Source organism: Manis javanica, chromosome 10 (genome assembly GCF_040802235.1).
Source record: "Manis javanica isolate MJ-LG chromosome 10, MJ_LKY, whole genome shotgun sequence".
NCBI classification, from domain to species: domain Eukaryota; kingdom Metazoa; phylum Chordata; class Mammalia; order Pholidota; family Manidae; genus Manis; species Manis javanica.
In genome coordinates, this window is record NC_133165.1 from 28,046,318 (window position 1) to 28,071,167 (window position 24,850).

At 44.4% G+C, this 24,850-nt stretch overlaps 1 protein-coding gene across 11 annotated transcripts in view; it reads left to right on the top strand.

Moving 5' to 3' along the window:
- The window catches only part of SDK1 (sidekick cell adhesion molecule 1), a 1,045,458-nt gene that overhangs the window by 823,348 nt on the left and 197,260 nt on the right, over positions 1-24,850 (top strand). For all 11 annotated transcript variants that reach the window (XR_012122096.1, XR_012122097.1, XR_012122095.1 and 8 more), the window contains 2 exons: positions 19,844-19,991; positions 20,940-21,080. Coding sequence is in view for 7 of the 11 variants with exons in the window: in XM_037008170.2 (XP_036864065.1) it covers positions 19,844-19,991; positions 20,940-21,080 (289 nt within the window). In the remaining 4 variants the exon portion in view is untranslated. The remainder of the gene's footprint in view (positions 1-19,843; positions 19,992-20,939; positions 21,081-24,850) is intronic.

Consider the following 24,850-nt stretch of genomic DNA (forward strand, 5'->3'; position numbering starts at 1 on the left):
ATTTCTCTGATAATTAGCGATGTGGAGCATCTTTTCATGTGTCTCTTGGCCATCTGTATTTCTTTTTTGGAGAACTGTCTGTTCAGTTCCTCTGCCCATTTTTTAATTGGGTTATTTGTTTTTTGTTTGTTGAGGCGTGTGAGCTCTTTATATATTCTGGACGTCAAGCCTTTATCAGATCTGTCATTTTCAAATATATTCTCCCATACTGTAGGGTTCCTTTTTGTTCTATTGATGGTGTCTTTCGCTGTACAGAAGCTTTTCAGCTTAATGTAGTCCCACTTGCTCATTTTTGCTGTTGTTTTCCTTGCCCGGGGAGATATGTTCAAGAAGAGATCACTCATGTTTATGTCTAAGAGGTTTTTGCCTATGTTTTTTTCCAAGAGTTTAATGGTTTCGTGACTTACATTCAGGTCTTTGATCCATTTTGAGTTTACCTTTGTATATGGGGTTAGACAATGGTCCAGTTTCATTCTCCTACATGTAGCTGTCCAGTTTTGCCAGCACCATCTGTTGAAGAGACTGTCATTTTGCCATTGTATGTCCATGGCTCCTTTATCAAATATTAATTGACCATATATGTTTGGGTTAATTTCTGGGGTCTCTAATCTGTTCCACTGGTCTGTGGCTCTGTTCTTGTGCCAGTACCAAATTGTCTTGATTACTATGGCTTTGTAGTAGAGCTTGAAGTTGGGGAGTGAGATCCCCCCTACTTTATTCTTCTTTTTCAGGATTGCTTTGGCTATTCGGGGTCTTTGGTGTTTCCATATGAATTTTTGAATTATTTGTTCCAATTCATTGAAGAATGTTGCTGGTAATTTGAGAGGGATTGCATCAAATTTGTATATTGCTTTCGGCAGGATGGCCATTTTGACGATATTAATTCTTCCTAGCCATGAGCATGGGATGAGTTTCCATTTATTAGTGTCCCCTTTAATTTCTCTTAAGAGTGACTTGTAGTTTTCAGAGTATAAGTCTTTCACTTCCTTGGTTAGGTTTATTCCTAGGTATTTTATTCTTTTTGATGCAATGGTGAATGGAATTGTTTTCCTGATTTCTCTTTCTATTGATTCGTTGTTAGTGTATAGGAAAGCTACAGATTTCTGTGTGTTGATTTTGTATCCTGCAACTTTGCTGTATTCCGATATCAGTTCTAGTAGTTTTGGAGTGGAGTCTTTAGGGTTTTTTATGTACAGTATCATATCATCTGCAAATAGTGACAGTTTAACTTCTTCTTTACCAATCTGGATTCCTTGTATTTCTTTGTTTTGTCTGATTGCCGTGGCTAGGACCTCCAGTACTATGTTAAATAACAGTGGGGAGAGTGGGCATCCCTGTCTGGTTCCCGATCTCAGTGGAAATGCTTTCAGCTTCTCGCTGTTCAGTATAATGCTGGCTGTGGGTTTATCATATATGGCCTTTATTATGTTGAGGTACTTGCCCTCTATTCCCATTTTGCTGAGAGTTTTTATCATGAATGGATGTTGAATTTTGTCAAATGCTTTTTCAGCGTCTATGGAGATGATCATGTGGTTTTTGTCTTTCTTTTTGTTGATGTGGTGGATGATGTTGATGGATTTTCGAATATTGTACCATCCTTGCATCCCTGGGATGAACCCCACTTGGTCATGGTGTATGATCCTTTTGATATACTGTTGAATTCTGTTTGCTAATATTTTATTGAGTATTTTTGCATCTACGTTCATCAGGGATATTGGTCTGTAATTTTCTTTTTTGGTGGGGTCTTTGCCTGGTTTTGGTATTAGGGTGATGTTGGCTTCATAGAATGAGTTTGGGAGTATTCCCTCTTCTTCTATTTTGTGGAACACTTTAAGGAGAATGGGTATTATGTCTTCTCTGTGTGTCTGATAAAATTCCGAGGTAAATCCGTCCGGCCCCGGGGTTTTGTTCTTGGGTAGTTTTTTGATTACTGTTTCAATTTCTTTGCTTGTAATTGGTTTGTTTAACTTTTGTGTTTCTTCCTTGGTCAGTCTTGGGAGGTTGTATTTTTCTAGGAAGTTGTCCATTTCTTCTAGGTTTTCCAGCTTGTTGGCATATAGGTTTTCATAGTAGTCTTTAATAATTCTTTGTATTTCTGTGGAGTCTGTCGTGATTTTTCCATTCTCATTTCTGATTATGTTGATTTGTGTTGACTCTCTTTTTCTCTTAATAAGTTGGGCTAGAGGCTTATCTATTTTGTTTATTTTCTCAAAGAACCAGCTCTTGGTTTCGTTGATTTTTGCTATTGTTTTATTCTTCTCAATTTTGTTTATTTCTTCTCTGATCTTTATTATGTCCCTCCTTCTGCTGACTTTAGGCCTCATTTGTTCTTCTTTTTCCAGTTTTAATAATTGTGATGTTAGACTATTCATTTGGGATTGTTCTTCCTTCTTCAAGTGTGCCTGGATTGCTATATACTTTCCTCTTAAGACTGCTTTCGCTGCATCCCACAGAAGTTGGGGCTTAGTGTTGTTGTTGTCATTTGTTTCTATATATTCCTTGATCTCTATTTTGATTTGTTCATTGATCCATTGATTATTTAGTAGCATGTTGTTAAGCCTCCATGTGTTTGTGAGCCTTTTTGTTTTCTTTGTAGAATTTATTTCTACTTTCATACCTTTGTGGTCTGAAAAATTGGTTGGTAGAATTTCAATATTGTGGAATTTACTGAGGCTCTTTTTGTGAGCTAGTATGTGGTCTATTCTGGAGAATGTTCCATGTGCACTTGAGAAGAATGTATATCCTGTTGCTTTTGGATGTAAAGTTCTATAGATGCCTATTAGGTCCATCTGTTCTAGTGTGTTGTTCAGTGCCTGTGTGTCTTTACTTATTTTCTGCCCGGTGGATCTATCCTTTGGGGTGAGTGGTGTGTTGAAGTCTCCTACAATGAATGCATTGCAGTCTATTTCCCTCTTTAGTTCTGTTAGTATTTGCTTCACATATGCTGGTGCTCCTGTATTGGGTGCATATATATTTAGAATGGTTATATCCTCTTGTTGGACTAAGCCCTTTATCTTTATGTAGTGGCCTTCTTTATCTCTTGTTACTTTCTTTGTTTTGAAGTCTATTTTGTCTGATATTAGTACTGCAACCCCTGCTTTCTTCTCACTGTTGTTTGCCTGAAATATGTTTTTCCATCCCTTGACTTTTAGTCTATGCTTATCTTTGGGTTTAAGGTGAGTTTCTTGTAAGCAGCATATAGATGGGTCTTGCTTTTTTATCCATTCTATTACTCTATGTCTTTTGATTGGTGCATTAAGTCCATTTACATTTAGGGTGACTATTGAAAGATATGTACTTATTGCCATTGCAGGCTTTAGATTCGTGGTTACCAAAGGTTCAAGGTTAGCTTCTTTAGTATCTTACTGCCTAACTTAGCTCGCTTATTGAGCTGTTATATACACTGTCTGGAGAGTCTTTTCTTCTCTCCCTTCTTATTCCTCCTCCTCCCTTCTTCATATGTTGTGTGTTTTGTTCTGTGCTCTTTTTAGGGGTGCTCCCATCTAGAGCAGTCCCTGTAGGATGCCCTGTAGAGGTGGTTTGTGGGAAGCAAATTCCCTCAGCTTTTGCTTGTCTGGGAATTGTTTGATCCCACCATCATATTTAAATGATAGTCGTGCTGGATACAGTATCCTTGGTTCAAGGCCCTTCTGTTTCATTGCATTAAGTATATCATGCCATTCTCTTCTGGCCTGTAGGGTTTCTGTTGAGAAGTCTGATGTTAGCCTGATTGGTTTTCCTTTATAGGTGACCTTTTTCTCTCTAGCTGCCTTTAAAACTCTTTCCTTGTCCTTGATCCTTGCCATTTTAATTATTATGTGTCTTGGTGTTGTCCTCCTTGGATCCTTTCTGTTGGGGGTTCTGTATAATTCCATGGTCTGTTCGATTATTTCCTCCCCCAGTTTGGGGAAGTTTTCAGCAATTATTTCTTCAAAGACACTTTCTATCCCTTTTCCTCTTTCTTCCTCTTCTGGTATCCCTATAATACGAATGTTTTTCCTTTTGTATTGGTCACATATTTCTCTTAGTGTTGTTTCATTCCTGGAGATCCTTTTATCTCTCTCTATGTCAGCTTCTATACGTTCCTGTTCTCTGGCTTCTATTCCTTCAATGGCCTCTTGCATGTTATCCATTCTGCTTATAAATCCTTCCAGGGATTGTTTCACTTCTGTGATCTCTTTCCTGACATCTGTGATCTCCTTCCGGACTTCATCCCACTGCTCTTGCATTTTTCTCTGCATCTCATCCCACTGCTCTTGCATTTTTCTCTGCATCTCATCCCATTGCTCTTGCATTTTTTTCTGCATCTCTGTCAGCATGTTCATGATTTTTATTTTGAATTCTTTTTCAGGAGGACTAGTTAGGTCTGTCTCCTTCTCAGGTGTTGTCTCTGTGATCTTTGTCTGCCTGTAGTTTTGCCTTTTCATGGTGATAGAGATAGTCTGCAGAGCTGGTACAAGTGACCGCTGGAAGAGCTTCCCTTCTTGTTGGTTTGTAGCCTTTTCCTGGGAGAATAGCGACCTCTAGTGGCTTGTGCTGGGCAGCTGTGCGCAGACAGGGCTTCTGCTTCCTGCCCAGTTGCTTTGGGGTTTATCTCCACTGTTGCTGTGGGCTTGGCCTGGCTGGGGCTGTTCCTCCAAAATGGTGGAGCCCCGTTAGAGGGGGAGCAGCCAGGAGACTATTTATCTCCGTAAGGGGCCTCTGTGCTCCCTGCTGCCCAGGGGGTTAGAGTGCCCAGAGATCCCCAGATTCCCTGCTTCTGGTCTAAGTGACCTGTCCTGCCCCTTTAAGATTTCCAAAAAGCACTCTCCAAACCAAAACAACAACAGCAACAATGAGAGAGGGAACAGAAAGGAAAAAAAAAAGAAAAAACACGCGATTTTTTTTTTTTTCCTCAGGTGCCGGTCCCAGGCACCCGCGCACTGGTCCTGCTGCCCTGTCTCCCTAGCACCAGGGTCCCTGTCCTTTCAAGGCTTCCAAAAAGCACCCACCCACCGGTCCCGCAGGGAAGGAACGCTCAATATTCTTGGTCCTCAGGCACTGGTCCCACGCACCCGCTCACCAGTCCCGCCGCCCTGCCTCCCTAGCACCGGGGTCCCTGTCCCTTTAAGGCTTCCAAAAAGCACTTGGCAAAAAGAGAGAAAAAAAAGGGGAAAAACGCGCGATTTCTTCCGTCCTCAGTTGCTGGTCTCAGGCACCCACCCACCGGTCCCACAGGGAAAAATGCGGGATATTCTTTGTCCTCAGGTGCCGGTCCCAGGCACCCGCTCACCAGTCCCGCCGCCCTGCCTCCCTAGCACCGGGGTCCCTGTCCCTTTTAGGCTTCCAAAAAGCACTCGCAGAAAAGAAAAAAAAAAGGGGAAAAACACGCGATTTCCTCTGTCCTCAAGTGCCGGTCTCAGGCACCCGCCCACCGGTCCCGCAGGGAAAAACGGGGGATATTCTTTGTCCTCAGGCGCCGGTCCCAGCCACCCACTCACCAGTCCCGCCACCGTGCCTCCCTAGCACTGGGGTCCCCGTCCCTTCAAGGCTTCCAAAAAGCGCTTGCCAAAAAGAGAAAAAAAAAAAAAAAAAAAAGGGGAAAAACGCGCGACCTCCTCCGTCCTCAGGCACCGGTCTCAGGCACCCGCCCCCAGGTCTCGCAGGGAGAAACGCGGGATATTCTTTGTCCTCCGGCGCCGTTCCCAGGCACCTCCTCACCGGTCCCGCCACCCTGCCTCCCCAGCAACGGGGGCCCGTCCCTCTAAGGCTTCCAAAAAGCGCTCGCCAAAAAAAAAAACTGCTCCGGTTTCTCTCCACCCGCCGGGAGCCGGGGGGAGGGACGCTCGGGTCCCGCCGGGCTGGGGCTTGTATCTTACCCCCTTCACAAGGCGCTGGGTTCTTGCAGGTGTGGATGTGGTCTGGATGTTGTCCTGTGTCCTGTGGTCTCTATTTTAGGAAGATTTTTCTTTGTTATATTTTCATAGCTCTATGTGTTTTTGGGAGGAGATTTCCACTGCTCTACTCACGCCGCCATCTTGGCTCCCAATCCATGATGTTATCTTTTTAAAAATTTATCCTCACATAATTTTAATAATTAAAAAAACAAAGTCTCTTACCAGTTAGAAAAATTATGTGTTTTTCCCATGAATTTTTTTAAACCTTAGCACTGCCTCCTGGTAAGTAGTTGCAGATAATAAGCATACTTACATAAAAAATTCAGGATTCTTCACTCTGTTTAGTTCTACTATTAGTTTTTTAATAGATACAGGTGTTCATAGTTACAGTTTTGCATTATACCTTAAAATATGTATATTTAATTAAAGTATAAAATAACTGTTTTTTTTTATTATTAAAATTATGTGTGCTTACTAATAAAAACTTAGAAATTACCTAAAGCACAAAGAATAAAAATAACCACTACAACCCCTCATGGATTAAAGGCACCCCTCTGCCCCATTTTTGGCCCTCTGCTCCCACCTCCTCCAGGACATAGCCCCATCACTGAACCCCTCTGTGACTTCTGTCTTCAAGCTCTCCCTCTCCTGGCTCCTTCTGCCTCACAGGAGAACCCTCTTCACCTCCAGTCTCTCATTCATGCCGCCCTCATTTCCCTGCTGAAGCCTCCCATCTCCCGTCACAGGTCCACAGGACAGACCAGGTGGCGCTTTCAGCTGTCAACCTCCTGAACATCCCCATTCCTCACTCCTCCTCTCAGAACTTCATTCCTTTGGCTTGACTTCCATCTCCCTCTTTACTTTCACCTCTTCTTCTTTTATCCCTAGGACCATTTTCTCTGACTTATCTGAAGACTTATTTCCTCTCCTGCCCCTAAAATGCTGGTGCTCTGGGTTACTGTGCACAGGGGCATCCTCAGCCTCCATGTTTTCCCCAGTGATCTTCTGTATACCTGGGCTTCACCCTCTCCCCAGGCTGCAACTCCCCAAAATCTGTTTCCAACCTAGACCTCTCCCCAGGCCTCAGATTCACTGGACATCTACACATGTCCATCACACTTAAATTCAAATAGAACTCATCTGCCCCTCCCAAGTTGCTCCTTTGCTAAGAAACACAGACGTCATTCTTGATTGCCTCACTATTCCCTGTCCCCTGCAAATAAGTCAGTTCTGTTGGTTTTACCTTGTAAAGCTTTGTCTAGTCCACTGCCCTTCAACATTCCGGCAACCACCGTCCCTGACTGGCTACCGCCTCATCACACCAATCCATCCCTTTGCCTCCTCACATCTACCCTCCATCTACCCACTATGGGAGCTCTCTGAAGTACAGGTGCCCAAGTGAATGCCCTCCTTGCTCGAAACCCTTCAGAGGCCACTCAGGGAAGCGCCACAGTGAGCCTGGGCAGTGAACCTCAGGTTCTTCCACAATCACCTCTGGTTCCCCCATAATCACCTCTGGTTCCCCCAAAGTGTGCTTGGACCTCAAACATAGCCTGGAGACTAGTCCCTAGCCTGTCTTTGCTAGCCCTAATTCCTTGCTTTACAGGAACTCTTTGTGCTTAAGGATTGGATTCTAGGCATATTGCATGGTATATATATAGTGCCATTTATCATCTGATTGCCACCTGCCTCCCCAGATTTATCTATATCCACTCATTTCTTTGCTTTTCATGCTTCAGCGGCAAGGCATTGCTCACAGTTCCCTGAGTGCACCAAGTATTCAGTGCCACTGCACCTTGTGGGAGAGTCTGGGAGAGAGATGGTCATCTGCTGCCAGCTCCTTTGTAACATCTCCTCTAGCTCTGTCCCCAGTCTCCTCCTCTGGGGACGCTTTCCTTGGTCTCTTCCTCTCCGGGTGGGGGGTGCTGTCCCCAGTCTCCTCCCTGGGGTGCACTGTCCTAGGTCTCCTCCTCTGGGGGTGCTGTTCCCAGTTTCCTGCTCCAGGAGTACTAGCTGAATTACCCAGTAGGCAAACTAGGCCTTTAGAACACCAGCAAAGTCAGGACACCCACACTAATGAAAACATCTGAAAGGAAATTCCTAATACTCTTTCCTACTCCCGGTTTGCCTAGATATCCTCCTATGTTTCCATTCATAAGATGTGTGGTTCTGACTTACCTTCAGGTCTTAGAGTTGTTTTACTTTGCGCTTTGTTGATCACTGGTGTGGTTGGACACATTTTTCCAAGTTGATTGCCTTTTTGTTCTTCCTCTGCTATAATCTTTCAATTTCCCTTCCCCTGTTTTTCTATCAAGGCCTTAGGGGCTTTTCTGTCATTTGTGACCATTTGCTTTTTTCAGCTTGTTTTTTACCCTTAATTTTTGTTACTACTTTTTGACATACAAAAGCATTTCATTTCAATGTAGTTGAATCTATTGCTATTTTCCATTATGATTTTTTTCATCACATTTATGTTTGGATATTTCAACACTATCAAGCATAAAATACATATTCAAGGTTTTCACCTTGTTTTTAAGCCTTAATTTTTAATACATTTAACTCATAAATTCATCTGGGATTTAGATGTATTTGACATATGAGTTTTTGTTTTTTCCAAGTGACTCCCCTTTCCCCTATGATTTACTGTATTTTTTATTAATTTATGTATGAACTTTCTCTTTTTCATATATCAAGAGGACCTATTTACATAAAACTGTGTTTGGAGTTTGTTTGGACCCAATGATTCACCATCTGTTTGCCTGCCGCTGAAGCATAAAAAGCAAAAATATTTAAAAATTTTTAATATTTAAAATATATTTTTTTATAATATTTTAATTGTTTTAGTTCTAAAATGTGTTTTAATAGGGATAAACAAGTCCCCTCAACTTTTCAGAATTTTGTTAGTTCTTGTCACCTGTTTATTCTTCCAGAAAAAAAAATGGAATTACTTTGTCAAGTTTCAAAAATAGTCCCATTGACTTTTTAATGATGTTAAAACTGTGCCAGGTTTTATGAGAGCTGACTTCTTGGTGATTCTGTGTTTCCATCCAGAAAATAATCTGCTTTTCCATTATGTTGGCTCTTTTTTATGTTGCTTAGTGAAGTTTGCAGGTTTATACCTATAGGTTCTATACTTTTCAGTTAAGATTGTCCTAAAATTCTGTCTTACTACTACTATGAATAAGATTTTCTTTCCATTTCATCTTCTCACTAGTTAATTTATTGTCAGAATAAAGGAAAGCCATTGATGTTTAGGTTTTTGTTTCCTATTCAGCCACTGTCCAGATTCACTCATTTTTCTAATAATTTTTCATCTGGTCCTCATAGGTTTCAAGATAGACAAACATATCTTCTCCAGATAATAAAAATGTATTGTTTCCTTTTTGTTCTTATATCTTACTGGGTTGGTAAGACTAGTTTTTAAAGTAATTGGCATAGTAGCATCTCTTGTTGCTTATTCTCCAATCTCACTGGAGTAGTCTCCTAGGATTTTACTGTTAGGAATGATATTGATGGTTTTGTTGCTTTTTGAGATAGATTTGCATATAATGAGATACAGAGATCTTAAGTGAGTTTTGACAAATACATATACACCATGCAGCTCACACCACCACCAAGATACAAAACATGCCAGTAAGTTCCCTGTGTCCCTTTCCAGTCAATCTTCCTCCTTCAAAGTCAAGCCCTATTTGGACTCCATCTCCATGGATAGTTTTGCCTGTTCTTGAACTTCATGTAAATGAATATGATATTGATTTGAGACAGTAGTTTTTCATCATGTAATACATTCCTTCATTCCTGGTTCTTAGGATTTTTAAGTGTGTGTAGGGAAATTTCTTTTTTCTGAGCCAATTATTCTTACAAAATATTCCATTTAGTGGCACCCTATAATTCACACAGGGGAGTTTCACTATATGACTGTCCTGCAGGCCCACAGCTCTGATGTGAGCTCCTACCCCATGTCTCTGTTCAGGTCTCAGAGTTGAGGCTCTGAAGGGCTTGGACACCCTCATGACTCAAGACTCCCAAGCCTCAAGCTTGAAATCAATGTATTTTTCCTTAACTTAGAAAGAAACACTGTCTTCCCTAAGTTAATACCATACTTCATCTTTTCCAGAGACTTACTAGAAGCATCAGATTGGAAGAACACTTCTATATCTTCTGTATCTCTCTGCCTGTCATCGTAGAGACAGCCATTCAGTAGGTGTCCCTGTTACCAAGAGAACGCCTGTTTCTCTCCAGACTTAGCAGCTGCCTTTTGAAACTCTACCATCCAATGTGTTGCTTATTTCCCTTGGTTTCCAGGAAACTCAAAGCTAAACTGAGTGTATTACTGAAGTAACTAAATCATCCCAGGTGCTGAGAATTTCTCTCTATTGTCTTCTAATGATTTTAGATTTATTTTTTAGTTTCATTTTACCATCTGATTTGATGTGTCCTTTCATTTTAAAAGACCTCAAAGTCCTCTTTAAAGTCTCTCTCCATGCCCCACCACACACACACACACACACACAGGCAGATGAATTGCATGGTGCCAGACCAAAGTCTTAAACAAAAGAGAGCCATTGAGCAATGCCATGTGAAAGCAAGTTGAATCTACCAGGTTGGCCTGGCAGTGGTGGGCAGGAGCTCTTGTCCTGGTGTGTTCAGAGGCAGTGGGAGAGACTAGGAGGGTAGGGTATTTGGAACCAGTGATTGAATTTCCCTGGAGGAAGTGGGCCGAAGATGCTGGGAATGCTGGGCCGGGACCAGATACGCATCAGCGTGACTGGAGCATGCTGGATCTGAAATGATGTTTTGGAGTTCAGGTAGTAATATCCCATGGGCAGATTGTTTTTTCTTGAGCATGGAACATTCTAGTGCTCACAGCTTTCTTGGACAGTCCTTATATCAGCAGCAGGTCTAAGACTGCCTTTTGGAGAACATCCTCTGAGGCCCATTGCCTCCCCTGGACTTCCTCCCTGGCATCCTTGTGGTGGTGGGTAACATCCCTCTTCCCTCACAAAAAAATCCTCTGAGCCAACTCAGCTCACTCCTCTGCTGTCACAGGTCTTTTTGATGACAAAGCCCAGCAGCTCTCGTGCCTACAGCTCTCCACAGCTCATTCGCTTCTGTGTGAAAGCTGCTCCAGCCTGTCATACACAATATGTTGAACATCTTCATCCCACTTGCTATTATGTACTTAAAAGCTGACGGGCTTTGTGCTGTTTTGCTTGCCAAAATTCCAAAGAGACTTTGTTCTTTATGCTTCAAATCATTTCAATGCTGTCTTTGAGACATATCTCACACAGGTATTTTCTAATAGCCTTGGAGTTGTTAGGAATTACTTTATGTTTTAGCTCATTTTATTCAGGCTTTTGCATATTGAATTTCACATCAATGGCATTCGCTCTCATCTTCAAATCCATCCAGGAAGACAGTGATATCACAGGTATTGATTAATCTTTGTTATATTGCTGTGTCATAGGTCCAGAGAGCTCAGGTGGAGGGTTTCAGAGTTTTCTCCCCCTTAGCTCCCTGCCATCAGACAAGATGAAGAGGTGGGCAGGGACTCCCTTCTGGCCCCCACATTCTGTACTGGTCCTCACCTTCTGGAAGGCTCTTCCCAAACCTGTCCCATAGACTGATGTAAATTCCTATGCAGGTGTGCCTGTCATGACCACTCAGTGCAGAATACAAAGTGGCCCATAGAGCATGTCTTCCCTAACGCCGGGTCAGCTTCTGGGCCACCTGCTCCCACCCCATCACCTGCCAACTGGAGTTATACCTGTTCCCAGCCTGCCGTGTGGGGTCATCAGCACCATCCTCATCACCCCTGCCCAAAAGCTGAACACCCCCACCCCCCAGCCCCGTTGCTTCTAGATTTTTCCAACCCGTTTCCACTTCTCTGAAGCAAACGGCTTCTCCAGTTCAGGGGCCCACACCCTTACAAAACCCAAGCCTAGGACTCATTTGATGCCTTACCCACAGTTCAGGAGGCCCCAGGCCCTTGGACATGACCAGTGTAAGGCCTCAAAGCCTGCTCTTGGCCTCACTTTGGCAACAGTTTGTCCAAGCAGGCCATCCCACTTAGCAAGAGTTTCATTTATTTCCCAAATGCTCACCTCTTTCATTCTCAACTTTCAAGGCAAAACTTGGCACATTTTAAGTCTAACCTGCAGACTTTTGTCACTTCTCTAAAGACATCTGCAAGTGGGAAAGCCTTCGCTAAGTGAAGGATATCAAACTGTGTCTTAACTGTCTGCTTTTTGGGGTTTGTCTCAGCGAAACACCCTCTGCTTCGCATCCTTCTCCCAGTCCAGAGACGTGCTCTGGAGAGTGCAAGTCTCTGCCCTCCTGAACGGATGATGGCCCATCCATCCCAGGACCCAGGACCTCAGTCTTATCTCCCAGGGTTGCCACAAGCAGGTTCTTTCAAATTGTGTTTCGATTGACTCATATTAGAGGTGCTGCACACCTAGGTGGGGGCACACCCCTCAGGAGCACCTAGGTGTCCTCTTTCAAGAGCTCAGTCTGTTATCAGAGGCCCATGCCCACCTGCTCAAGCTGGACATTCTGTAGCACCACAACAGACTGTATTGCTCTGATTCTTTTAATAACTTCTTATTGTCCTGCAGGAGAATCCTAGTTAACCTTTGCAGAACTCATTATTATCTATGCTTCTCTTTTAATTTCCAAATGAGCTTTGAATAAACCAAGAGAAGCTTTCTTTAGCCCTGGGTGTGCTTACCCTGAGTTCTCAGCTCCAGCCTGGAGTGGCCAAAGCTGGAGCGGGAACTGATTGCACAACGTCCCTCCCCCTGAGCTTCTTACCGTCTAGGGGATAAAATCAGTGTTGCCTCAGCTCTGAAACCGTGTGTTTCTGTCCACAGGATGGCAATAATTTAAGGGTATTTTAATGTGGAGAAGTAAATATTATTCTTCCCACCAAACTGATTTCAGTAACTCACTGAGTTGAACTGAAGTTTAAAATAGAGGTCAGAGTCTCTGAAAAACTTGAAAATAATTACAAAAAGCACTTAAAAAACCATGAAAGTGTTACAAAAGCAACTGTACTATGAACCAATGCTTGTTTTCATTGTTTTCTTCATACTCTTTATTTTCCAAATTTTTGTTAATGAATTTATATTACTTTTTGTGGAAAAAGTGGATATATATGATATACCTTCTTGTATTACTTTATACAAGTCCCGTGTATATCCAAGTTTTGTATGGCCTACATAATTTTGGATCTCTTTTAAGGAAAACCATTCAGAACTGCAGGGCCGGTGCAGATGAGGGCCAAGAGCTCATAGCCCCTCTGCCCACACTGCTTGTGGGGCCAATGTGAGCCTTCTTGTAAGGGCGTTTGGTGGCTGCTGTTGACAGCTGGTGGAGGGCCAAGTGCCTTGCTCTCTCCCCACCCCAAAAGCAACAGCTCCCTAAACACTGAGAGGTTCACCTGAGCCAAGTCTGGGACAGCCCATCCTGCAGAGCTCTGGCACCAAGAATGACCAGTTGCCTGTGCACTGGCTCTCTGGCACTTCCTAGTGTGTACTGTGCACACCGTGGGAGCTGGCACATGTGGCTAGCCTCCTCTCTTGCAGGACCCACAGAACTTTCCAGTGTGGGTCCCACCACCTGCCTCTCTCAGTCCTGTCCACGCCAACCTGCTGAAGGCCTTTCTCCCTATTTTGTTCTGTTTTAGAACAGATTAGGGTTGGAGAATGACTGTGAAAACAAATCCCCATACGCTCCACACCCAGCGTTCCCTGCGTTGGCATGGTACCTTTGTCACAATGAATGAACCAATACTGATGTGTTATCATAAACTTAAGTCCAGGCTGTATTCAGATTCCTGTGTTTTGTAAATGTCTTTTTTCTGTCCCAGGGTCCCATCCAGGTCACTGCAGCACACTCTTTGACGTCCTCACAGGCTGCTCTCAGCAGGGCAGCTTCTCAGCCTTGCCCTGTTTTTGATGACCTAGACAGTTTTGAGGAGTGTGGCTCAGGGATTTTGTAGGATGTCTGCTGCTCAGTTGGGATTTGTTGGATGTTTTCTGATAATTAGATGGGGTTATGGGGCTGTAGAAGGAAGACTCCAGAGGCAAAGAGCCTCTCACTGCCTCCTGTCAGGGGTGTATGCCAGCAGCCCAGCTTGCTGCTGATAATGCTGGATTGGCCTTTGAAGCATTGGGAAATCCAACCTAATTTGTGTCTAGGGTTAGCCCCTCAGTCTAACTGTCTTGAGTGTGCAGTGTGATCCTATGGCCAGAGTACTCACTCAGGGTCTGGACAGACAGCCCAGTATGGAGAAGCAGAGTCTGGTGAGTGTGACGTTGCTGGGACCCCCAAGGGCATTGTCTGAGAAAACAGCAGACAGTCTGTTTTGGACAGTTTTCCTGACCAAGCCCTTACCTTTCTGCTTTGATGCTAATTATGATGAGGAATGAGGAAATGAAAGAACCAAGTAGCCAGAGTTTCTACCAAGGTGAGCAGATCAGACCATAACCTTCGACTTGATCCCTGCATGCCTCCTTTTCACATGAAGATGTGGATAATCATGTCCACCTCACAGTTGTTGTGAAGGTCAGATGTGTGCATATGAAGTCATTAACAGGACCTTCTACAAGGAAGGTGCTCTCGTTGAACCGGTATTTATTGAGTTCCTACTACATGTCAGGCACTCTCTAGCTGCTGAGGATTTAACAGTGAGCATGAAAGAGTCTAATGGAGCCTATCTCGTGGGGGCTATCCAAACAGGTGGCCATTGTTATTATAACCTAATGCTTATATTTCAGGAGACACAATGTACAGATTGTTGTAGCCAAAACAAAAGTGGAATTAGAATTAGAAAAATAATAAATTTGCATCTTAATTCTTCCACTTAACTTACTCTGTAACCTGAGGAAAGTTGTTGTTTTAATGGAAGAATATTCATTTTCATTCAAATAAAAAAATACAAAGCAAAGCATTAGTGAAATTACATTTTAATCTGCCAAATATGCAATTTCAGATGATTATAATGCTCAGTGCTGGTGATGTGACAAAATAGCCACTTTCTAAAAACTTTTGGTGTAAAGTACTAAATTGACACGAAGATACAGAGTATTCATGTACTCAGTTTTAATAACCATTAACATTTTACCATATCTGTTTCATTGATTCCCCACTTTTTTTGGCTATCCAAAAAGGACATCCCAGATATGTCAGTTCACCCTTAAGCAATTCAGTAAACAGCTCAAAGGACATCACACCTAACAAAAATAATGACAATGCTTAATATCATCTTATACTCAGTCCATATAATTGCCCCTAATTGTTCTTTTAAAAACGACCTTTTACAGTTGATTATTTGAATGAGAATCCAAACAAGGTCCATATGTTGTGTGGGTTGTTTTGTCTCTTACAAATCTTAATTGATACAAACGCCCACCTACCTTCCCACCCCCACCCTGCTCTTGCCTGGTGTTGAGGCCAGCGCATTTATTCTGCACAAGGTCCCAAATCCAGGATTCGGCATCTCATGGTGCCATTTAATTGATTCCTGCATCTTTTTTATTGCCCAGAGAATGGAATGAATGAATGAATGTATATTCAGCCTTTGATTTTGTGTGTTTTCTTGGACTGTGTGTATGTGTGTTTGTGTGCGTGAGTGTCAATATGTCCTGGGTATTGCTGGGTACTTCCTACTGCATCTCGCCAGGACACTGGAGGCCCAGCTGCTCTGCTTCTAGTGACATTTGATCCACCCTAACATCCTGAGTTAGGAGGTGACAGCCAGGAGAGGTTGGGTGCAGTTGTCTATAAACCTGAGCCCTGGTTTCCTTGTCTGAAGGAGGAGAGATCATACCTGCTCCCCAGCAGACCCCATGTGGTCACAGATGTGACAGCATTTCTGCTGCACACCTGTTAGGCATTAGTTGTAATGATGGCCCTCCTGGCAATTCAGAACATTTTCTTTGAAAAAGTATTTCCATTCCTCAAGCACCTTTAATTGAGAAAATGATAGTGCTCCTTTTATTGGAAAAAGCTTCCAGTACATTTGCAAAGATTGAAAAGCACCAGCTTTTAACCAACCCTGTGGAGGAGTGATTAGCTCCTTGTGGATTCTGGGCACTTGAAGCCAAGAGAAAAATGAGTGGTACCAGTCTGTGTAGCAGAAGTGTGTTTAATGCCTGACTGAGGGAGACCAAAATTCCTTAGTCTTGTAGATCAGATCAGAGCAGGAGGCACCCCTGAGGGGAGGAACAAGCTATTCAAACTTTTATGGGACAGTTTTCTTTATCAAAAGATTCTACATTCCAGCCCCTGAGACAGACGTCTAGTTACTCCTCTGTGAGGTCCTGGAGCAGAATCTTTTAAAGGGCTTTTACTTATTGATTGTCAGGAACAGACTTGCTATTTAAATTTTAACCATTCTCAGCAAGCTTGTGAATGAGAAAATCCTTCCCAAACCACTTTTTTGTTGTTGTTCAAATCGGAGTGCCCATGAGACGGATCGGGTTTATTTGTATTAGTTTTCAGTTTAATCTCTCTTCCTGCCAGATCTTTTATCTTCTAGTAGGAGAGGAAAAGGAATAAATAAAGAATTCTATAGATGCCACCAGAAGGTTGTGCAGATCCCCAAGGTGCGGGCAGATTAATAGACCCTGTTGTCAAATCAAACTGGGCAACAGGTCCTACCGCTCAGGTTACCCACTTTCAGAAGCTATTTACATTCTGAGTGAATAAATGGTGGAGAATCAGAGCCCCACACAGGGGCCATGGGGCCAGGCAAGGTGCATCTGAAGTGCTCCCTGCCCCTTCCTCAGTGTGAATAATCAGTTCAGTTAGCTGGTTCCACTGCTGGCCTTTTGACTTTGCCTCTTTGCAAAATTGCTCTTGTTCATTCTGTACCTGACTGAGCGGGTGAGCTTGCTTACAGACACTGAAGTCTACAGGAAAAAAGGAATAGAAGATAAGTTTTATGGAGCACTGTACCAGTCAGGGCCCCTGCAGGAAGTAGATGGGACTCTTAAGTTAGTAATCAAGGAGGAAGTCTACACAGGGAAAGTTCCCAGGGGTGTGAGCAGAGGGAACCTCAGTAGCCTGGGGCTGGTGGCAGCAGAGCTGGGACAACCCTAAGGGCACAGGGAAAAGGGGACTGCAGAGCCTAGAAAGAGAGCTCAGGTAGAGCTGCCCCTGAGAAAGCAGGAAGCAGGGTGTGAAGAATGCAGAAAGTCTGGGACATCTCCCACTGAGTAAGAAAGAGCCCATCTCTGCAGGCAGGTCCTCCAGAGCATGGAGCTGGTGGAGAAGGCAGGGAGATCGGAAAAGAGGGATGTCCAGTGGGCCACATGGCCCAGGCGCTGTGCTGAACATCTCAGGACACATTCTCTTGTTTCATATTCCTGATAGTCCCGGGAGCTATGTGTTATTCCCCCACTTCTTCACCATTTAAAAATGTTTTAATCATAGTAAAATACACATAACAAAATTTGCCAGCTTAACCATTTTGATGTTCAGGGCCATCAAGCACACTCACACTGTTATGAAGCACGTCACCACCATTCATCTCCAGAACGTTTACATCTTTCCAAACTGAAACTGTCCGCATGAAGCCCCAGTTCCCCAGCCCCCTCCCCCAGCCCCTGGCGCCCACCATCTGCTTTCTGTCTCTACGAAATGAGTATTCTAGGTCCCTACTAAGTAGAATAATCCAGTATTTCTCCTCTTGTGACTGGCCTATTTCACTCAGCTTAATGCCCTCAGGGTTCACACATGTTGTGGGATGCATCTCATAATGTCTTAAAGGCTGAATAATATTCCTTCGTAAGGGTGGACCGCATTTTATTTATCCATACATTCATTGGTGAACATTTGGGTTTCTTCTGCCTTTTGGCTGTTGTGAACGATGCTGTTATGAACATGGGTGTGCAATATCTCCTCAGGACCCTGCTTTCAGTTTCTGGAGTGTGTACTTTGAAGAAGAACCACTGGGTTGTATGCTGATTGTATCTTTAGTGTTTTTAGAACTGCCATACTGTTTTCCATAGTGGCTGTACCATTTTACATTCTCGCCAGCAGTGTACAAGGGCTCCAATTTCTCCACATCCTTACCAACATTGGTTATTTTTGGCTTTTTTAATAGTAGCCATCCTAATGGGTGTGAGACAGATCTCATTTTGGTATTGATTTGTCCTCTAGTTTTTACAGAGGAATCTCACAGTTGAACAACTGTAAGTGGAAGAGCTCATAATCAGCTTCAGTCTGTTTTTTTCTAGTATAGATCACAATGAAAACTTTATTTCCATTGAAGCTTGACTTGGCATGGTGAGCCCCTGGTTCCCACCAGCTCAGTCCAGGCACACTGAGGCTAGGGATGGCTCTTCCATCTTCTGTGATGACAGCTGGACCTTTTCTCTAAGGGCATCTGCTTAGAAAACCAAATCACTGCAAGCTGCTTGATGCATCTAGAAGGATATGACTCCCAAAGTAAAAAGAGAAATTGGTGTGAGCTTTTCCAAAGTAAATTGGGGATGCACACATTGCGTTTTTTGAGGAAACATAAAGAGAGGGGGATCCTCATCAGCTGTAGATTACCTGTGGCGCTGAAAATCAAAAGCCAAGAACACTGAAATGCGCAGCTGGTGGTGAGGACTGCATTCCCAGAAAGCCATTTTTGGAAGGAGCTTTATTTGAAATAATTAAAAAGCGCCAGCCTGCGTAGCCCAACTGGAACCATGCTTCAGAGCAGCATAACTTTTTATTGAGAAATCCAGCTAACGAACTCCCACTTAGTGACAGGCATGTCTGCATGAGGGGCAGCAGAAGCTGCCTTGGAGAACCCCGTTTCATCTTGGAGTAGTCGGTGGCCCCTTCTCAATGACTCATAAGGAACCAGAGTGCATCTCTGACGAGGTTCCCAGCACACACTCCGAACCCCCAGATTAGGTGTTTGGGACTGTGCAGAGGTGACTGTGCATCCAGTGTGTGGGGAGCGTGCACACTGTGGCGTTGTCTGCAATCTGAGTGTTGCCCGACGCCACTGTGGGAATCACTGGTCACTTTTGACCATCTCCAATGAGAATGAAAGGGGTTTTAGCACTTCCAAGGAAAGAATCTGATTTCCAGAGAATCTTTCTCCACACGTTCTACTTCACTGATAACTTGAAAAAGCAGTTCAAGCACCAGAGCACCACCCAATGGGAACCAACAGTGGGTGCTCGAGGTCATTGCCATGTCTTGTTCATTTCAGGGCATCAGGCCAAAAAGCACACTTAAACTCTGCAAAAAAAAATCACACAAAGGTGTAGAAGCTGGGCAGAACCTTCTGAAGCCTCGCAGGTGAGAACCTGTTTGGCTGACAGTTGCTCTTCCACACCTGCCGGAAAGCTGGGTGGAAAGATATTCTAAACTCGCTGTGAATTTTGTTACATCTCTCAGCAGCCAAAGCCACTCGGGGGTGTGGTGGTGTGATGGCTGCCTCGCAGATGGCTTGCAAATGCACAGCCCATCTGTCTTTATCATGCTCACTTCCTCTTTTATTAACATGTTAATGAATAGAGTTTTTATTTATCATTTGGTGACATGTGCAGCATCCTTTTCTGGGAGACAAATCTGCAATCCACCCACCCACATGAGCTGACAGGGAACTTTTTCCCATCACATACTGAACACAGGAATGAAGAATATTTTGGTTCTATTTAAACTGCCATATGCAGGTTGAACAAAAATTCCCTTTGCTTACTGACAGCAGCACAGGGATAACGGGATGCACACTGTACTTGAAGTGGGAAACCTGAGTTTCCCTGAGTTCCCACCAGCTGACTAGTTACTGGCCACGTGACCATGAGCCTTGGTGTCCACATTGGTTAAAGGGGGATAACCACTCCATCTGCCTCAGTAAGCAAATGGGATAATTTACGGAATGCATTTTGCATTTGCTTATTATTACTCAGTCATGTGCTTATGTAGATTTGAATTTGTTTTGCTCTTTCTTTCAGACTCTCCATGGAAAGTGCATCTGTCAAACATTGGCCCCGAGATGACAGGTGTCACTGTGCGTGGCCTGACTCCAGCTCGCACCTATCAGTTCAGGGTGTGTGCCATGAACCAAGTGGGCAAGGGCCAGTACAGTGCAGAGACAAGCAGGTGTGTGAACGTGCCTCCCTGGGTGTGACAAGGAGCAGCTTTGGCCTGAAAGCAAAACAGAGGCACCGTGTGAGCTGGAGGAAATTGATGAAAGTGATCAACCTCCATGCCGCAGTGATGCTCGCAAAAGCATGAGCAGGGAAGACTGTGACAGAGAGAAAACCCAATTGTATATGGACTAGCTGGCTTTTCCTTAACTGCTCTGAGGGAAGTTTCTTAGACTTCTGAGGTGCTCTGGCTGTGCCAACACAAACCACTCCTGATAGCACAGTCCTCTGTGTACGTGAAATTAAGAGCTTGCAGTGTTCTCATGCCCGTTATCCCCCCTGACTGCCACCAGGATGGGATCTGGGGCCACCATCTTGACAAGTAACACCCTGCGGAGTGCTGTAAGGAAAGGTACATGAGCTCAGTACTTCTGTGGTGGCAGCGTGTCCGTGGCGGCCTTGAAGCATACCCACCCCAGGCAGCTGCTTGTGATGCCCATTCAGATTAATAAGGGAAAATGGTGTCATCACATTTCAGCCTGCCTTCCCCAGCCAACCTGAGCTTTCAGTGGGCTTCAGTCGTAGAACAGTTGAAAACTAAATAAACATGGAAGTTTGATATGAGAAATACTGAAGAGACAAAGAGAACAGTTTGGAAGGAGTCTCACACTGTGGACCTTCGCACAGGCTCAGCTTGTAGTCCTTCACAGGAGTGGAGGTGCTGGGGGTTATTCAGACAGAATAAGGTCACCTCCTACTTCTTCCTGGCTTCCTGGACTGTGTTGTGCTGGTTTGTTTTAACTGTTCTGTGCATGTCCCTTCATTCTGCCGAGCTGTGTGCTTGCCTTATACGTCCCTGATTTTCGTAAATAGGTTCAAGATTCAGTAAGACAGAGCAAGCGAATGGTGGTCCTTTGGTCTTAATGCTGATACCTCTTCTCTCCCCATCTTTTATTTTTAGGTTGATGTTACCTGAGGAACCACCCAGTGCTCCCCCAAAAAATATAGTGGCCAGTGGGCGTACCAATCAGTCCATCATGGTCCAGTGGCAGCCACCCCCAGAAACAGAGCACAATGGAGTGCTTCGTGGGTACATCCTCAGGCAAGTAGCCTGTGACCACACTGTCATTATGAAGAATCAGGTGTCTATCCTGAGGTCACAGACTCAGATGTCTATAAGAGCCCAGCAGTAGTCGAGAGAGTCAGGCCAGCTGTGACACTCTACAATGCAGTGGAGACTGTGGCAAACCAGAGAGACAGGTGAAGGCAGACAGCCTTGCAGGGAGAGCCTGCACCCCAGCCATAGTGAGCACGCCCAGGAAGCCCATCAGCGGCTGCATTTGGGCAGGGGAATATCATGGTTTGGGAGCAAGGGATTCTATTCATTGTCAATCCTTTCATTTGATATAGGTTTTCTCCTGGGGCACACATTATTAAATATAATAATTTTTAATTGATAGTAATGCAGTTGATTTAAGTATTAGCCAGAGTTGCTATGCTGGTATGATGTTCAGCATTGCCAAATTTTCTAGTGTTTCAAATAAATTTTTTAAATGTAGCTTTTTACATGCAATCTCACAGTTTTTAAAGGTTAGAAAGGAAATCGGTGTATTTTGAAACACAGGGTGGGCCAGACTCACACAGCTACAGGCCCCATGTGGCCTAAGCGTGGCCGGTTTGCTATCTCTGCCTTCTGAGGGGCGGGCAGGCTTCTAGCCTGCTGAGAGAGCCGCACTGACCATGGCAGGTCCAGGAGGAGACAGACACCTCCTTTGCCGAGAGCGCTGCTGATATTTAAATTGCACCAAATGTGATCATTGCAGTGGTTTGTTGACACAAGTAAAAAGAAAAAAGTAAAGCCATACTGAAGGATGATTAAATCTGATAGATTTACATCATGGAAGGATTTGTTAATTGACAAGTACTTGACTCCCTTTCCCTCCTCAAGTGGCAAGAACCATAGGTGTGCATTATTAACATCCTCCAAATGCCAAGCTTGTGCCCATTCTGAGTGACAAGAAAATACTGGGTTAACAAGGCCTAAAGTGGATAAATGTAATTTCTTAGATAAATGTAAGCACACGAGTGTGGCTGCTTTAACTCTGTTACCTTTGTGCATGGAGTACAGCTTGTCCCCAATCTGTACTTATGTAATCATCCACTCATAAGCTAATACCTGTTTTTCTGAATGTCATATTGGCCTGTCACAACCAATTCACTGCTGTCTTCAGGTTTTCCCTTAAGCATGTGAATTGCCCTATAACCCCAAGCCCCATCATCATCTGCCTGATATGGTGTAAATGCAGCTGTCCCCACGCGTGCATAGACAGCTGAGGGAATGGAGTTAGCACTCAGGGCCCTTTTATGGCTGCACCCTCAGCTGGCCTTCCCCATTTCAAGGAAGGATGAAGAGGAGATTGTGATCTGCCCCCGGCAGGTAGAGGGTGCCTATGAGTTCCGGAACAATTCCCAAATTCCAAGGCCCTTCCAGAAAGTCTGTTGCTGCCTGAGGCTTGAAGGCTGAGGTCTTCCATCCCACTGGCATCACTGGCTGTCACTCTTGTTCCATGCTCAACAACTGGTGAAAATAATTGGCCTTGCCCTCTTGGACCAGCCCTGCACATGCTTGTCATGCAGCTGCTTCTGTCTTGTTTTGAGCACATGGAGGAGAAGTTTCCTTCAGTTTCAGCTGCCAAGTGAGGACCTTAAAAGTCAGCCTGCAGAACCAGGCTTGGGGCATGGAGTTTCCTAAGAAAATCAAGAAAATCTCTGTGATATTGCGAGGCCCCATCAGAGACTGTACACCGTCCACTCTGCAGGGTCACTGCTGTTAAAAGGTGTTCTGTGTTGGTGTCACAGTTGAGTTCCCTGAAAGGGGGCATCTGCATTTGTAGGGACTTAAACCAAGAAAGCCTGAGAAAGAGGGTGCACTGCTCACAGCCTGGGAATATCCAAGTTTCCAGAAATTAAAGGTCCATGCCAAATTGAATTTGCTTGGAAACATTTCTGAATAATTCTCCAGTCTGTGAATCAGCTCTGTTTGCAAGCATGTTTCCTCCAGGGCACAAGCCTCTATGTCAGATCTGCTGCACAGTCCACAGAAGAACAAAATGTAAATAAATCACCTTCGGAGCTCTGGCCATAAGCGGTAGTTAGGATGCATTCGCAGTAATAAAATATTTATAATAATGGGCAGGGTGTTTCCTTGAGAGGAGCAGCAGGGTTATGTCCTTTAAAAACATTCTCCTATCTTTTTCCATATTAAAAAAATCATCTTGTTCTATCTGAGATGGTCTCCTGGGCAATGTGTCCCACCAGTCAAAGGATGATGCCCTGTGCTTCCATTACTAATTTTGACCTTTCTAGATGTCCTGTGACTATTACAGAAGCACCCGAGCCACCTTTCAAAATGGACCACTCCACCTGCATATCAGGGAGCACAGCCAACTTCCCAGATGGTAATTTGGCATCTATATGAACAGAGGCCTGGGAGGAGAAGATATGTGGCTCATGCAGACTTAGTTTCTTATATAGCTCAGGGTTTTCCCTTAGCATACTTCCCAAAGAGCAATGTTTTCAAAAAGAGAACCATTTGGGGGATGCTTCACTCTGTTACACCTCTTTGGTGGCCTTTGTTGAATCTTTTCTTCTGACAGCCCTGTGAAATGCAGTTGTTATTATGTTATTTCGGGGAGGTGGAACCCAGGGCTCAGAGAAGTTAAGCATTTGCTTGAGACCACCCAGCTCTTAAGTCTTCTTCCCAGCCCAGGTCTTCCAGAGCTAATTTCTTTGCTTTTCCCTGGAATATGTATCATATAGTGATGTGTCCACACAAGTGAGCTCTTAAGCGGCCACACCCAGAATGTGCCATATAGGCTCCAAGTGATCCTGGGCCCCATTCACATGCAGAGTCCTCTGGTGTCTGCTGTGGGTGTGGAGCCAAGCTACCTTTTTCCTAGTGGCTCTCCAGCTGTCCCAGTGCCCTTTATTTGGTAGCTCCTGTTCCATAGTTGGAGAATTTACATGGAAATAGCTTGCAGCTGGGTCATTCCATGGCATGCCTTTCTTCCTGTTGCCCGCTGCCTCGCAGACCATCCGTGACACACATGAACTGAACAGACCTGCACTTGCTCAGTGTGGGCAGCTCCGGAAAGGACTGCCCACTGAGTGGTGTTGGAGGTGGACGGAATGTGATGGGACACATAAACTTCCATTCTGCCCATCGCAGAGTGACAGCCCTGCAGGGCCACCTGCTGCTGCTCCCGAGGCAGGAGGCAGCCTGGACCTGCTTGCTGTTTGCAGGCTGCCTGCTCTTGATCACTCATTTTTCCTATCAAGCAAGCCTCACTGTACAGGTGCTCCAGAACAAGAGAGGAGCAAAGACTACTCCCAGAAAACCCTGATTTTCAGGAAGAGCTTTTATTGCCATTCCTGCACTTAGTGCATTTGCAGCCAGCATTCTTTATGGAGAGCTGTTTTCCTCTTTAAGGCCCTGAATTTCAGGGTTTCTTCTTCTTACCGACGGTGGTAGCCTTGCTGACACGCTGTCTGCATGAATCTGGCACAGGCCCCCCGCCTTCCTGTCCAGGTGCTGCTCCCCTGAGGACCACGGGCTGACCACCCAGGACTCAAGCTGGCAGAGCTGGCAGAGTTGCTCCAAATCAGGCAGAACCTGAGGATCCCAACCCACTGTGAAGAGCGAACCTGTCCTTGCTGCCACCCTGGCTTTGTGCCCTGCTCAGTCTTTTCCCTTTCCACTTAGCACTCAAAGCCACATCTTCTTGGGCAAGAACCACTCCTTGCATAGGAATTTGATGCTTTGGAAGCTGGACAATGACTGAGGAAAACACTTCCACTGTCTGTGCCCCTCAC